The following is a 12,910-nucleotide window of genomic DNA, read 5'->3' on the forward strand; positions in this document are numbered from 1 at the left end:
CGTAAGGAGGAATTGGATGTAAGTTACTCTTAGAGGTTACAGGGTTAAATTCAGAGAACCAGGAAGTAATCTTTGAAAGCTTACTGTGCTGTGACCAATCATACTTATCATCGGGACATGAAAAGGAAAATAATTTGCTTAAAACATACTGATAAGCAAGCTTCTAACAGTCAATATTTTCTCACACCTATTGGTTTGTTGGAAGGATTTCATATGGTCTCATGCCATTCTAAAACAAAGTCGAAAAGCCCAAAGGAAAAATTTCCTTTGATATGCACACACACTGTTTTCCTTAATTTTCTGTGATGTACACTTTCACTTGCATGCCAACAACTAACAAAACTGAATACTTTTTATTTAGAAATAATGGAAAAAAAATATTTTAGTGATCAAATTTTTAACAATTAGAGAAAAAATGTTTTCCAGCTATGATTTTCTCGTGTTTTATTTTTTTCATGTGTTTACCTGCAGGGCCTCCATGAAAGCTTTAGTCCCACTCTTAGCAATGGTTCCCAAGTTGTTGACGAGATCTGCCTTGGTCATACCAATTCCAGTATCGAAAATTGTTAGGGTGTTGTCATCTTTGTTGGGAATAATCTCAATCTTCAGTTCCTTACAGCTCTCTAAAGACGTTGGGTCTGTTAAACTTTGGTATCGAATCTTGTCGAGGGCCTAAAATATGAGACACATAAGCATTTACTTAATTTACCTCAACCACAACAATGACAAGTAATTTTCAAAGACGAGAAGAGTTGTAAAATCTATAACTCAATTCTGTTCGCAGAACTTGCGAGAAAACGACCACGTGATCTAACCGACGCCATGTGCTCGATTGCTTTCGCTTTCTACATATTCTCAGAGAAAACAGAACTTTAAATTAACCGATTATTGATCGAAACTAGATCGCTACTAAAAAAGAAAAAGATTCTAAGCAAAATTCATCGCATAGGCTAGTTAAAGAAAAAGTAAACTTGCCGAATGATAATTTTTTTCACTTCCTTTACTTCCCATCGGCAAATTTTTCGTGTCTAAGAACTGACCATCAAGACTCGATCACAAGTAAAAAGGATTTTTCTCTGAAATCTGTGTCATTTAGCCATTATATAAGTTCATACTAAAGATTGGTTGCATAACAAAAAAGGCAGCTGCCAAATTTTTCTTCAAACTTGTTGCTGACAAGGCAAGGCCCGAGATTCCGTACTCGAAGTACAAAATTTAACCTAGATGTTCGAGATTTGAAATTGGTCACAGACAGTACCACGAAAAAACCGTATTAAAAACAAACATTAGCACAGCTTTACTCACATCCGAGGCGTTGGAAATAATTTCTCGAAGGAAAATTTCCTTGTTCGAGTAGAAAGTATTGATGATCAAACTCATCAACTGAGCGATCTCCGCTTGGAAGGCGAAGGTCTCCGCTTCGGTATCCTCTTCCATTTGCTGAACTTCTTCGATGTCGGGCATTTTGGCTAGGCGGGAACTTAGTTAAAAGGTTTTTTCAGCGAGAAAATTTGGCGAAACTTCACACTGCAACAGCGCACACAGAAACTCTGTCGTGAAACACGTGTGTACGCGTCAGTTTATATAGCTTTAACCATGGAACATTCTAGAACTTTCCAGAAAAACTGATAAAACACGGTATCTGATTGGTTCATTGAACAATAATCCGAAATCTGATTGGTTCATTTGCGCGCCACTTTCTAAATTCGGCAGATTACGAAATTCACTGTCATGCTCAGTAAGCATTTCCGTTCTTGGGGCATTTTTCTGGAAAGATCTAGAACATTCTGGTGCTCTCTGGTGTGTTCTAGAACAGATACTTTAACAGCCGATCGTATGCTTTCGAAATGCAGAAACCCAACTTTTTTTTTTTGACCACATCGACGGCTACACAACGCACAAATGTTATCGATTTTTCTCACTTTGAGACGAGAAACCTGCCGAGTTTTCAGGATGTCGCTGAGAGTAAAATTTATGCGACGTAAACGAAGGTATTGTTTTGAGATTGAAAGTGTCTCGTATTAATTATCGCTCGCTGAAGCCGCAGAGACACAACATGTCAATGTCTGTAATCCAAACGGGCACACGCTAAATACACATGAGTGTCAGATTTTTGAACAATCTTCGCAATGGATCAGCTGAGTGAAAAGTCCGAGACGGGAGCACTGCGTCGGTGGGGGTAACAAGATAATATCAACTTAGCTGTAATCGTAAATTGGCCACGGTAAGGAGTTAAAAAGCTGACGTTTCGAGCGTTAACCCTATGTTTGAGCGAATAGAGGAATTGTGAGTTGTGTGTGGGTTTGTGAAGCTACGCTATTGGTGGGCATGGCGACGAGAAAAATACGAATAAATTATTACAGTGAAAAGCGTTCGTTGATACCTTTGGGATTAAGAGTGCCGATGTCACAGTGATATGTGTACCCCCGTGATATGTGTACCCCCGCACACATTTCACTAGTGATATGTGTACCCCTGGTAGGGATACACAAAACACTGAAGCTTTACACGCGGGCCTCGTAGAGCTTCAAAGAAAACATGGCTACGAGGAACAAATTTTGTGGTTTTATATTTTAAAGTTTCCGATGCAAAATATAAACGGAAGAAGATCACAATGCAACTGAATAACAATACACATATTGACTGCGATTGCCGCGATATGCGTATCCACATTGTATCCCCTAGATGTATAGGGGATACACATATCACTGAACGGCGATCGCAGTGATATGTGTATCCCCTGACTAACTCGCTGTCGTCTGTCAATTTGGAATCAATAATACACTTACTAGCCATATATAAGCTTAGCTAGTAATTTGCTAGAAAGACAACAGCGCTTGCTTTACCAAGGGATACACATATCACTTACTACGATTTCCGTAATATGCTTAACCCCGAGATATGTTGAGGATACACATATCACTGAACGAGAGATCTCAGTGATATACGTATCCCCTGGCTAGTGCGATGTCGTCTGTGTACTTTTTAAATTTGTCAGTGACAAATATGATTGGGAATCAATAAAACTTGCTGTCAGTTGGTGAAATATCTCATGCACTTACGTACTAGCCAGTAAAGGAGCTAGTGGCAAGTAATTTCAGTGCTAGACAGGCGACAAAGCCGATACGATTGCAGTCACCAGTGATATGTGTATCCCCAACATATATTTTTGTTTACATGACTATTTCGATTCCTTTATATTTCCAATAGATTGTTTGATGTTTGCTACTGGCCCATAAGAACTGTCGGACTCGCGAGTCGTGTATTTACAGTTCTGATTGTGGAAGATGGTTCAGTGAACGATTTGCGTCTATTAACACAAGCTAGCCGTAATTATTTATTTTTTGGAGGGGAGGGGGGTGGGGGATACACATATCACTGGCCGCCATCTTGGAGGGGGTACACATATCACTAGTGATATGTGTGCGGGGGTACACATATCACGGGGGTACACATATCACTGTGACACCGATTTGGAAGACGAACTTTTGTTCGAGAGTTTTGCGGCTTTCCGAGCTACCTAAATGTAAGGAAAGACCGCAGATTGCCATATGTTGCTAAGAATGATTAGGTAGATTAAAAAACTCACAAAACTCCCGAACAAAAGTTCGTCTTCCAAATCGGCTTTCCTAATGCCACAGATATCAACAAACGCTTTTTATTCTAATAATTCATTCGTGTTTTTCTCGTCGCCATGCCCCCACCATTAGCGTTTCTCTTTCTGCATATAAACCCACACACAACCCACAATTCTTCCATTCGCTCTGACGAAGGGCTAACGCTCGAAACGTTAGCTTTTTAACTCCTTAGGGTGGCCAGCTAAGTTGAGTTGATATTACCAAATCGTTTAAAAGAGCCGACTTGAGGATGTGAAGCGTCAACTCAGTGTCCGGTGGGAGGGGATGTAGGGTTCCTAGTAAACGAACTGGAGGAACGGGTATGTTAGTATTTCGACATGCTCTCGTATCAGATAGTGAAAACGAAGCCATTGTTACATAATAATTTTGTCTATAGAGATCTCTCTAAGGATTGCACCTAGATAGATAGATAGATAAATCGTTTATTAAAAAGAAACACCTCGCAGTCCGAAGACTGAATTACGTGTATAATATACAATACAAGAAACAAAATTCATAGTTAAAATGGTTTGAAAATCTTAATGATAAAAATATACAAATCTAATTAAAAAAGTTTCACTTAGGATGATCTTGTGTTAAAAAAATATACATACTTAAACATATATATTTACATCCTTAGGCTATGGCTAACAATAAAGGATTTTTTAAAACGATCAGTCTTGCACACTGGCACGTTAAACTTCCTATTGCTGCGCAGCTGCCTGTGGTGCTCAGCTTTAGGTGGGAGCAGACCTGCGAGCTTGTGATTAATGTCAAGAACAATGTCATCAAAAAGATCAAACGATAGAGATGCCTGAAGAAAAACAGATTTATGGTTCGTCTTTTGAACGTGTTATTTCCGTCCGCACTACATCGAAAAAATATGGGGGGTGGGGGTGAGGTACGAACAAGTGCATTTTATATTTTAACTCCCGGAAAAACCAACTAAAAAATATTCTCACTCACCATTGCATAAAATAAATATGTATCAAACATAAATAGAGGCTAAACTGCAGAATACCCTGCTGCTAAGTTACATGTCATTGAATAAGAATAGCTCCTATTGTGTTATCTTCGTTCTTCACAATTCTTATACAATGACATGTAAATGAGTGGCAGGGTATTCTGCAGTTCCCTAAATAGATGACAATGAAGCTGCCCAAGAGCGATATGTACGTCTATGATGTGAATAAGAAGTGCTCCCCAGAGATAATTTATGACATTTTTTCTTTCTTTGTTCCAAACAGCCTTGTTCCAGTTTGACTTGTGGTTAAAATATCGGGTTTATACCTTTGAACGGTCTAAAACCCCTTGTTTGCTATTAAAGAACAAAGAGCTTTTGGCCATAAAGTTATCATGTGTATTAAAAAGAATTTACTAGCATCCCTTTAACATATATCTATTAAGCACTTTTTATGACAAAATGTAGTGAGTACAAACTTCCTCTGTTAACTAAACCCTTTACCTCCCATAAGCGACCAAGATATAACTTCTCCTTACAATATCAAAACAAAATTGTATGGCAGACCACTGACAGCCCAAGCTCTCTTTAAGAACCACACAAGGAACACAATTTGTAAATCGATTTATAAGGATTTGTATGGGATTTTCTACAAGATATCCATGGAGATGGTTAAAAGTGAAAATATTACATAAAACTGACTTACCTTATTCTATACGTATGTTGTTTGCTCCTGGTGTCGTTATTTTACTGATTTAACTTGGATTTAAAAAAAACGTTTGAATCAAGTTAAATCAGTAAAATAACGACACACGTATGGAATAAGGTAAGCCATTTTTATTTAATATTTCCACTTTTAACCATCTCCATGGATATCTAGTAGAAAATCCCATACAAATCCTTATAAATCGATATGCAAATTGTGTTCCTTGTGTGGTTCTTGAAGAGAGCTTGGGCGGCCTGTGGGCAGACAGTAAGGAGAATTACTTATGAAGTAGATCAAAAATTCAAAAGTTTTAAGTGTAAATCCACATGAATTTGATTATTTCAACCACATTGTTTGTTTGATTTTATTGCAACCCTTCACTGCTTGCATAGGGTTTGCCTACATGATGTACTCAGTAAATCCAAAGTTAGAGAGTAACAGTTAAATCTCTGGCAGGGGAGATGTAAAAAAACCTGGCCTTTGATACTTAAAACAAGTTTAAAAAATGAGTCAATTTCCTTTGGCATATTCATTTTCTGTGAGGTTGACAGTTAAGGGGTTTTTCTCTAAGTAAAAAATTGATTACGTCCATTTTGAAATACTGGTAATCCTTGCAATCTGCATGATCAGCCCTTATTTCCAAATTGCATTAATAGTTTTTTTCCCAACATTGTATCTCTTTCCCAGCTAATGAAAAAACAACTCTTCAAACAAATCAACCAACCAGGGCTTGTTTAAAGTAACCAATCAAACTGCAGGAAATTAAATTTAAAAAAAGCCATTGTGCAGCAAATTTGACAACTTTGACCCCAATTTAACAAGATTTTGTTTTCAATACGACCCCAAAGTTGATTTTTCCCAAAAGTGCATAACTTAAAGTGCACCTAAACCCAAAGTTTTTTTTTTGCTTAACGAAATAAGCTTATTTTTTGGAGTATTTCTGTGCAAAAATTTTTTAATTTGCTCAAATCTTTAATTTTCTATGCCCAGTCAAAATACGAAAAATCGGCCACCATCTTGCCCCACGACCGAGTTTAAAGAAAAATGGCTCTAGCGGGTAATGTGACGTCAAATCGAGAACACGAAAGTCTGCATCTCACACATTTTCACTTGTTTGGGAAGATTGTCGTCGATATTGTTCGAAATATGCCGACTAGGTGTGTTGTATGAAGATTGTATGAAGCACGATACCCTCTTGCAAATTTCGCACGTTGCTACATCCTTCTACAACACACTTAGTCGGCATATTTTCGGACAATTATCGACTACAACCTTCCCAAACAAGAGAAAATGTGTGAAAAGCAGACTTTCGTGTTCTCGATTTGACGTCACATTACCCACTAGAGCCATTCCTCTTTAAACTCGGTCGTGGGGCAAGAAGGCGGCCAATTTTCCATATTTTGACTGGGCATAGAAAATTGAAGATTTGAGCAAATAAAAAAATTTTTGCGCAGAAATACTCAAAAAAATAAGCTTCGTTAAGCGAAAAAAATTTTTGGGTGTCGGTGCACTTTAAATTTCTCACAAATTTTGAATAAAAAATATAATAGACTTAATATTTACATATACTTATGTACTCAATATACTTATGCTTATATACTTGTGTACATAATTATATACTTATCTACTGACTAGAATCCTATATTTGAGGAAAAAATTTTACAATTTCAAAACAGATTTAATGAAGTGGTAATTGGACGTTGCCTCTTGCTATTTTGATCTAAAATCATACCTGTCATTTCAGACCAAATTACAATTACCATTAACAATCAAATAACCTTAATTAACCCTGCCTTGCCTTAACTTAGACAAAAAATTATATCACTCGTTATGCACACCATGTTTTATACATACGAGATAGTATGCCACAACAACTGTGACAAAATTCACCATGCACATCCAACAAGTGAATTTCTCTCTGTCTGGCTTAAGATAGTTGTCTACACCTAGGCTCCTCTAGCCTCTTCATATATCTTATTAACCAAGCGCGAGGGCCGCACTGGGAGAATATTGGTCTGAGGTCTTGACAGTACAGACCGAGCGCAGCGAGGTCCTTACAAAAAAGACCGAGGGCCGATATTCTTCCAGTACAGTCCCGAGCAAGCTTGGTTAATAAGAGATTTATTATACGACTGAAGCTCAAAGGGACATAAGTGGGGTATCATTCGGGACCATTCGGGACAGTGCCCGGTCCAATACTTAGAGAATATTGGACTGGTAATAGAGCATTTTGATTGGTTGATTTTAGTTATTGGCCCTTTGACTTCTCGAGTCGTGTAATAATGAGCTTTAAAGCCTTTGCTGCAATAGCTGCACTTATAGAGAACATTCCCCCGCTATGGTTTGTGGTGCTGTGACATACCACACTTGTGAGCAAAGCATTCATGGCATTGAGTACACTTGTATGGTTTCTCCTCACTATGAACTTTGAGGTGTACTTTCAAATTTCCAGGATTATTAAGACCTTTACTACAATAAATGCACTTGTGGGGTCTCTCACCATAGTGAATTTTAAGGTGGGTCTGTAAAATTTTCAACCACTTTAACACTTCTGTTGCAACGGACATATTTGTGAGGTCTTTCAGCACTGTGAACTCTGAGGTGATGCAATAACCCCTGGGGTTGTTTGAAACTCTTTTCACCCTAGGTACACTTGTACGGTTTCTCCCTACTATGAACTCTAATGTGTGATATGAAATTCCCTTTGTGATCGAAGCCTTTGCTGCAATGAGTGCAGGTGAAACGTTTCTTGCCATTGTGACCTGTTGGTTGAGATTTAAACTTCCCTTTGTTGGGAAAGCTTTCCTCTCATTGAGAATATTTGTAAGGTTTCTCTCTATGATGAAGTTTTATGTGTTGTAGTAAACTTTGTGAGTGACAGAAGCTCTTGTCACACTGAGTACACTGGTTAAGGTTTTTCATCACTGTGAACTTTAATTACCATCGCAATTTAAACTACATGATTGCTTGAACCAATTGTCACTCTGTGTACTTTTGTAAGGTTTATCACCCCTGTGAATTTTCGAGTGGTTTGTAAGATTTCTCTGGTACTTATAGCGCTTGCCACAATTGGCGTATTTGAAAATCTCTCTCGTTTGATTTTTCATATTGATATTTCACTCCAACTAATGATCTCAACAACCTTGATAGAAAGAATGGAAAAGCACATTATGTTACAGTTGTCAACGAAACACGACTTCCAATGGGAGATGACAAAATGTGGAGCCCTACTCCATGGAGTACCCTATGGAGTACTTAAATGGAGTACCCCTAAAACTCATGTATTGGTCAAATAAAATACTTTATAAACATGGTAAATCGTATAAATGTACACATCTTAATACATTTTGAGCTTGCCAGCTCTCCAATTTGTCACAGTTTGATACAGTCCAGTTTTTTGGGGGGGTGGAGGGCTCTCAGTGTTACTGGTTCCTTCATTTTGGTTTTACTGCTGTGTAATGAGTCCTTTGACCGGAAGACAAAAAACTCCGTATGATGAACAAAACCCACGGTTTCGAGTTTTGCATGAGGTAAAATATTTAAGCTTACTGCATTTTCCAAATCAACTGCCCCAGTAAGATGTGTTTGCTGACCCATCAGTGTTTTTTTTTTTTTTTTTTGCTGTTTCTTTATCTGATCTCAATTTTATTAGGCTACAAATAGATGGCGAAGAGAAGGTCAGTTTAAACGCATTAACTACATTTTTTAAGTCCTAGTTTATCCTCATCGCTTCACACAATTAAGAAACCCATGAGGCCTTGTGTTGATTACAAATCATATGATCTTAAGTGTACTTTGCTGTTTCAAACAAACTGCAGAGTAATCAAACCATTTAGTCACTTTATTCAAATAAATAACTAATTTATACACAGGTGGCCCAAGCTCTTTGTGAAAGGATAAAATTATAAAGCTTTGTGTGGTAGTTAAGGTCCCACTCTCTAACTCTGTAAATAACGTGAGTGATGGACTTGTCTATCACAATTAAATACTGCTGTGGAAATTCCACACCACACCTGGCAAGTATAAGCAAACAGTTGCCATAATAGTAAGTATTCCCTTTGCAATTAGTGAGCGATCAACATTATACTGTAAATTTTTTTTTCTCTTTCCTCTATTTACCCCTCCTGTTCGGGGAAGCATTGCATATGGTCTAAGGTAATAAAGACCCAGTTAACCCCAATTGGGTTGGTATGTATTTAAGCAAATAAACTTTAACTTTCAGATAGTCTTGTTCATGTTATTTTTGTTCTCTAGCCATTTCATTAAGTTTTAGCAGAGCTCTCATACCATTCTAATTCTTCATAGTGCAGGCATTAGTGCGATGAGTCAAGCTCAGCTAAAACTCAACCAAATAACCTAAAATTGCTATCAAAGAACAAAACAAAAGTAACACAAATAACTCTATACAGAGGTTGAAATTTGTTTGCTTAATTATTTAGAGAGTTAAAGAGCCCTCAAGCACCTCCCTTGTGAAGTTACCAGAGCACATTGGCATCCCTCCAAGAATTCCCTTCAGTGCACCAACATCACATTTTTTACTGCTTTTTCTCTTATTCACGTGATAGACTTAGCTGAAAATGGGGGACTGCTTATAGTCTAAAAACTCCCATACACAGCTTTATGATATTATCCACTTACACAGAGCTTGAAGTCCCATGTGACTTATCTTAAAACAAGAAACTGAACATTTTCAAATCCCTCCCTGCAGAAGGTATTCCTCACTTAACTAAACTAATTCAACAATGAAAGAACACAAATAACCACCATAGTATGGATACTTTACCTTGATGGCAACTGTAACAAGACAATTCTTTTTTAAGTACCAGTAAATCAAAACTCAGTAGCCATGGTCTGGTTATTCTGAGGGCAATTACAGAACTACAGGTTTAACTTGACTTCATTTTTCTCAAATTAATTTTGATGTTGATAATCTCCACCGATACATTGACCAACTATCAACTCAGTCTTAACTGAGTATCGACCAAGTATCAACTAAATATTAATGGAGTGTAAACCTAGTATCAGCTGGCTATTAACCAAGTGTTGACTGAGTATTGAATATTGGTGGAGTATCCACCGACTCTTGACCAATATATTGACTGATATACCAGCTAAGAGTACCTATAGAAACATGATCCAATCTGTTTATACCAAAAAAAGAATAATAATAATATTAGTTTGAGGTGATAATAGAGTCTGTAGTTTTAACAGATACAAGCAAGTTTTGAATTTAGAAATTCAGCAAGACCTAAAAGAGTGGCATGCAAACACTGAGTGAATTTACAATCATCATTAAAAAGAGAAAGGAATTTTGGCAAAACATGCCATCACTGAGTACATGGTAAAATTCCACACTTCAGTAATATTGCTTATGGTTAACTACTCAATAGTAACTAAACTAAGCAGTTGAAGATAACATGAACATCACATGCTAAATTATAGTGTTACCAATAAAAATACCATGATCTAAGTACAGTAATAAAGTAACAACAAACTCAAATGCAACATGCTACTTGCGGGCCCAAGCATTGTAATTTTCTTATTAAGCTTAAATAAAATTTCTTGTTGTTGTTGTTATGATTATTTACTTCTCAGTTCCAAAAGTAAGAGTAAATCACCAGATTCTTCAGCACACATTATCAAGGTTATCCAAGGGCTGTACTTAACAGGAAGAGATATCAACCCTCAATAACACTTTTGCTCCAGAATGATTAAAAAAGTATCAGTTTACTCTTTTTTCATACCATGTTCATACATGTGGTGAAGTATGCCACAACAATTGTGACAAAATTCACCACACATCCAACAAGTGAATTTCTCTCTGTCTAAAGATAGTTGTTTACACTTGTGTCTCTTTAAGCTCCTCTGATCCTTAAACCCTTTGCTGCAATAGCTGCACTTGTGAGGCCAATTCCCATGGTATGATCTGTTATGCACTATCAGGTTTGACTTTTCAGTAAAGCATTTGTCACAATGAGAACACTTGTAAGGTTTCTCACCACTGTGAACTCTGAGGTGTCTTTTCAAATTTGTTGAATGATTAAATGTTTTGTCACAATGAGTACATTTGTAAGGTTTCTCACCACTGTGAACTCTGAGGTGTATTTTCAAATTTCCTGCTTGATTAAATGTTTTGTCACAATGAGTACATTTGTAAGGTTTCTCACCACTGTGAACTCTGAGGTGTGCTTGCAAATGTCCTGTTTCTCTAAATGTTTTGTGGCAATGAGTACATTTGTAAGGTTTCTCACCACTGTGAACTTTGAGGTGTCTTTTCAAAGTTCTTGCTTGATTAAATGTTTTGTCACAATGAGTACATTTGTAAGGTTTCTCACCACTGTGAACTCTGAGGTGTATTTTCAAAGTTCCTGCTTGATTAAATGTTTTGTCACAATGAGTACATTTGTAAGGTTTCTCACCACTGTGAACTCTGAGGTGTGTTTTCAAATTTGTTGAATGATTAAATGTTTTGTCACAATGAGTACATTTGTAAGGTTTCTCACCACTGTGAACTCTGAGGTGTAGTTTCAAAGTTGCTGCTTGATTAAATGTTTTGTCACAATGGGTACATTTGTAAGGTTTCTCACCACTGTGAACTCTGAGGTGTATTTTCAAATTTGTTGAATGATTAAATGTTTTGTCACAATGAGTACATTTGTAAGGTTTCTCACCACTGTGAACTCTGAGGTGTATTTTCAAATTTCCTGCTTGATTAAATTTTTTGTCACAACGAGTACATTTGTAAGGTTTCTCACCACTGTGAACTCTGAGGTGTGCTTGCAAATGTCCTGTTTGCTTAAATGTTTCGTCGCAATGAGTACATTTGTAAGGTTTCTCACCACTGTGAACTCTGAGGTGTACTTGCAAATGTCCTGTTTGTTTAAATGTTTTGTCGCAATGAGTACATTTGTAAGGTTTCTCGCCCCTGTGAACTCTCGCCATGAAATATAACGGATCAAAAGTTGAGCGCGGGAACAGAGCGAGTAACGTCTTGTATGGTGGCACAAAGTGTCCACACATTTGAAACAAACACACCTGGCCCCGGTTGTTACACCGGAGCTAGCAGGGAAATAAACACGCATAATTTTTCTTTCGTGTTGTTTCATATTTTAATTAATGATTCAGAAATCATTGTAACTGTTAGGAAAGCACAGGAGTTTGCAATCCTTCGTTCTTCCTAACAATGAACAAAGAATTGTCGAAACGGGACAAGATTTCCAGACAATTGGTTTGTTTTATTTAAGAAGTTAAGTACCCCAATCAACATGGAAGCATCCAACTGACAGTAACACCCAAACCCAATCGATCAGGATACAACACACTTATTGGACTTCGGACTCAGCTCCGCTTCACAACTAATGATATAATTTATGTCTACAAACAATTTTTCACAACATTTATTCTACGAATGAACCATACAGAACCACCTATAATGTAACTAACCAATCAGGACCACCTTAAGGCAGGTTACATAAAGCAGGCTTAGCACAGTCCCCTTGTGACAGCTCTTCACCTGACTTTGATGATGGCTTCTCAGGAGTACTCTCACCTGTCCAACCCTGCAGTCAAGTACATCATCTTTTAGCAATACCTGAAGTATCTGTAATTTCCCCTTCACTATTTCCC

General features: G+C 37.3%; 2 protein-coding genes and 1 long non-coding RNA gene across 3 annotated transcripts in view; 1 reads left to right on the top strand and 2 right to left on the bottom strand.

Moving 5' to 3' along the window:
* LOC111340940 (heat shock protein HSP 90-alpha) overlaps positions 1-1,581 on the bottom strand; it is a 5,859-nt gene extending 4,278 nt beyond the window's left edge. Inside the window, exons 1-2 of the mRNA XM_088724898.1 lie at positions 1,306-1,581; positions 460-672 (exon numbers count right to left, since the gene is read on the bottom strand). Of these exons, the coding sequence (XP_088581024.1) occupies positions 460-672; positions 1,306-1,464 (372 nt within the window). The 5' untranslated portion in view covers positions 1,465-1,581. The remainder of the gene's footprint in view (positions 1-459; positions 673-1,305) is intronic.
* Positions 1,582-1,998: 417 nt separating this feature from the next.
* Positions 1,999-4,967, top strand: LOC148727964 (uncharacterized). The gene is made up of 2 exons (XR_015988704.1): positions 1,999-3,937; positions 4,258-4,967. It is a non-coding gene; the product is annotated as an uncharacterized LOC148727964 (long non-coding RNA).
* Positions 4,968-9,107: 4,140 nt separating this feature from the next.
* On the bottom strand, positions 9,108-12,891 carry LOC111340937 (uncharacterized). Its single transcript, XM_088725213.1, has one exon. The coding sequence runs from the start codon at positions 12,302-12,304 to the stop codon at positions 11,012-11,014; it is 1,293 nt and encodes a 430-aa protein (XP_088581339.1). The 5' UTR covers positions 12,305-12,891; the 3' UTR covers positions 9,108-11,011.
* Positions 12,892-12,910: the final 19 nt, after the last annotated feature.

This window comes from Stylophora pistillata, chromosome 6 (assembly GCF_964205215.1).
Source record: "Stylophora pistillata chromosome 6, jaStyPist1.2, whole genome shotgun sequence".
Lineage (NCBI taxonomy): Eukaryota > Metazoa > Cnidaria > Anthozoa > Scleractinia > Pocilloporidae > Stylophora > Stylophora pistillata.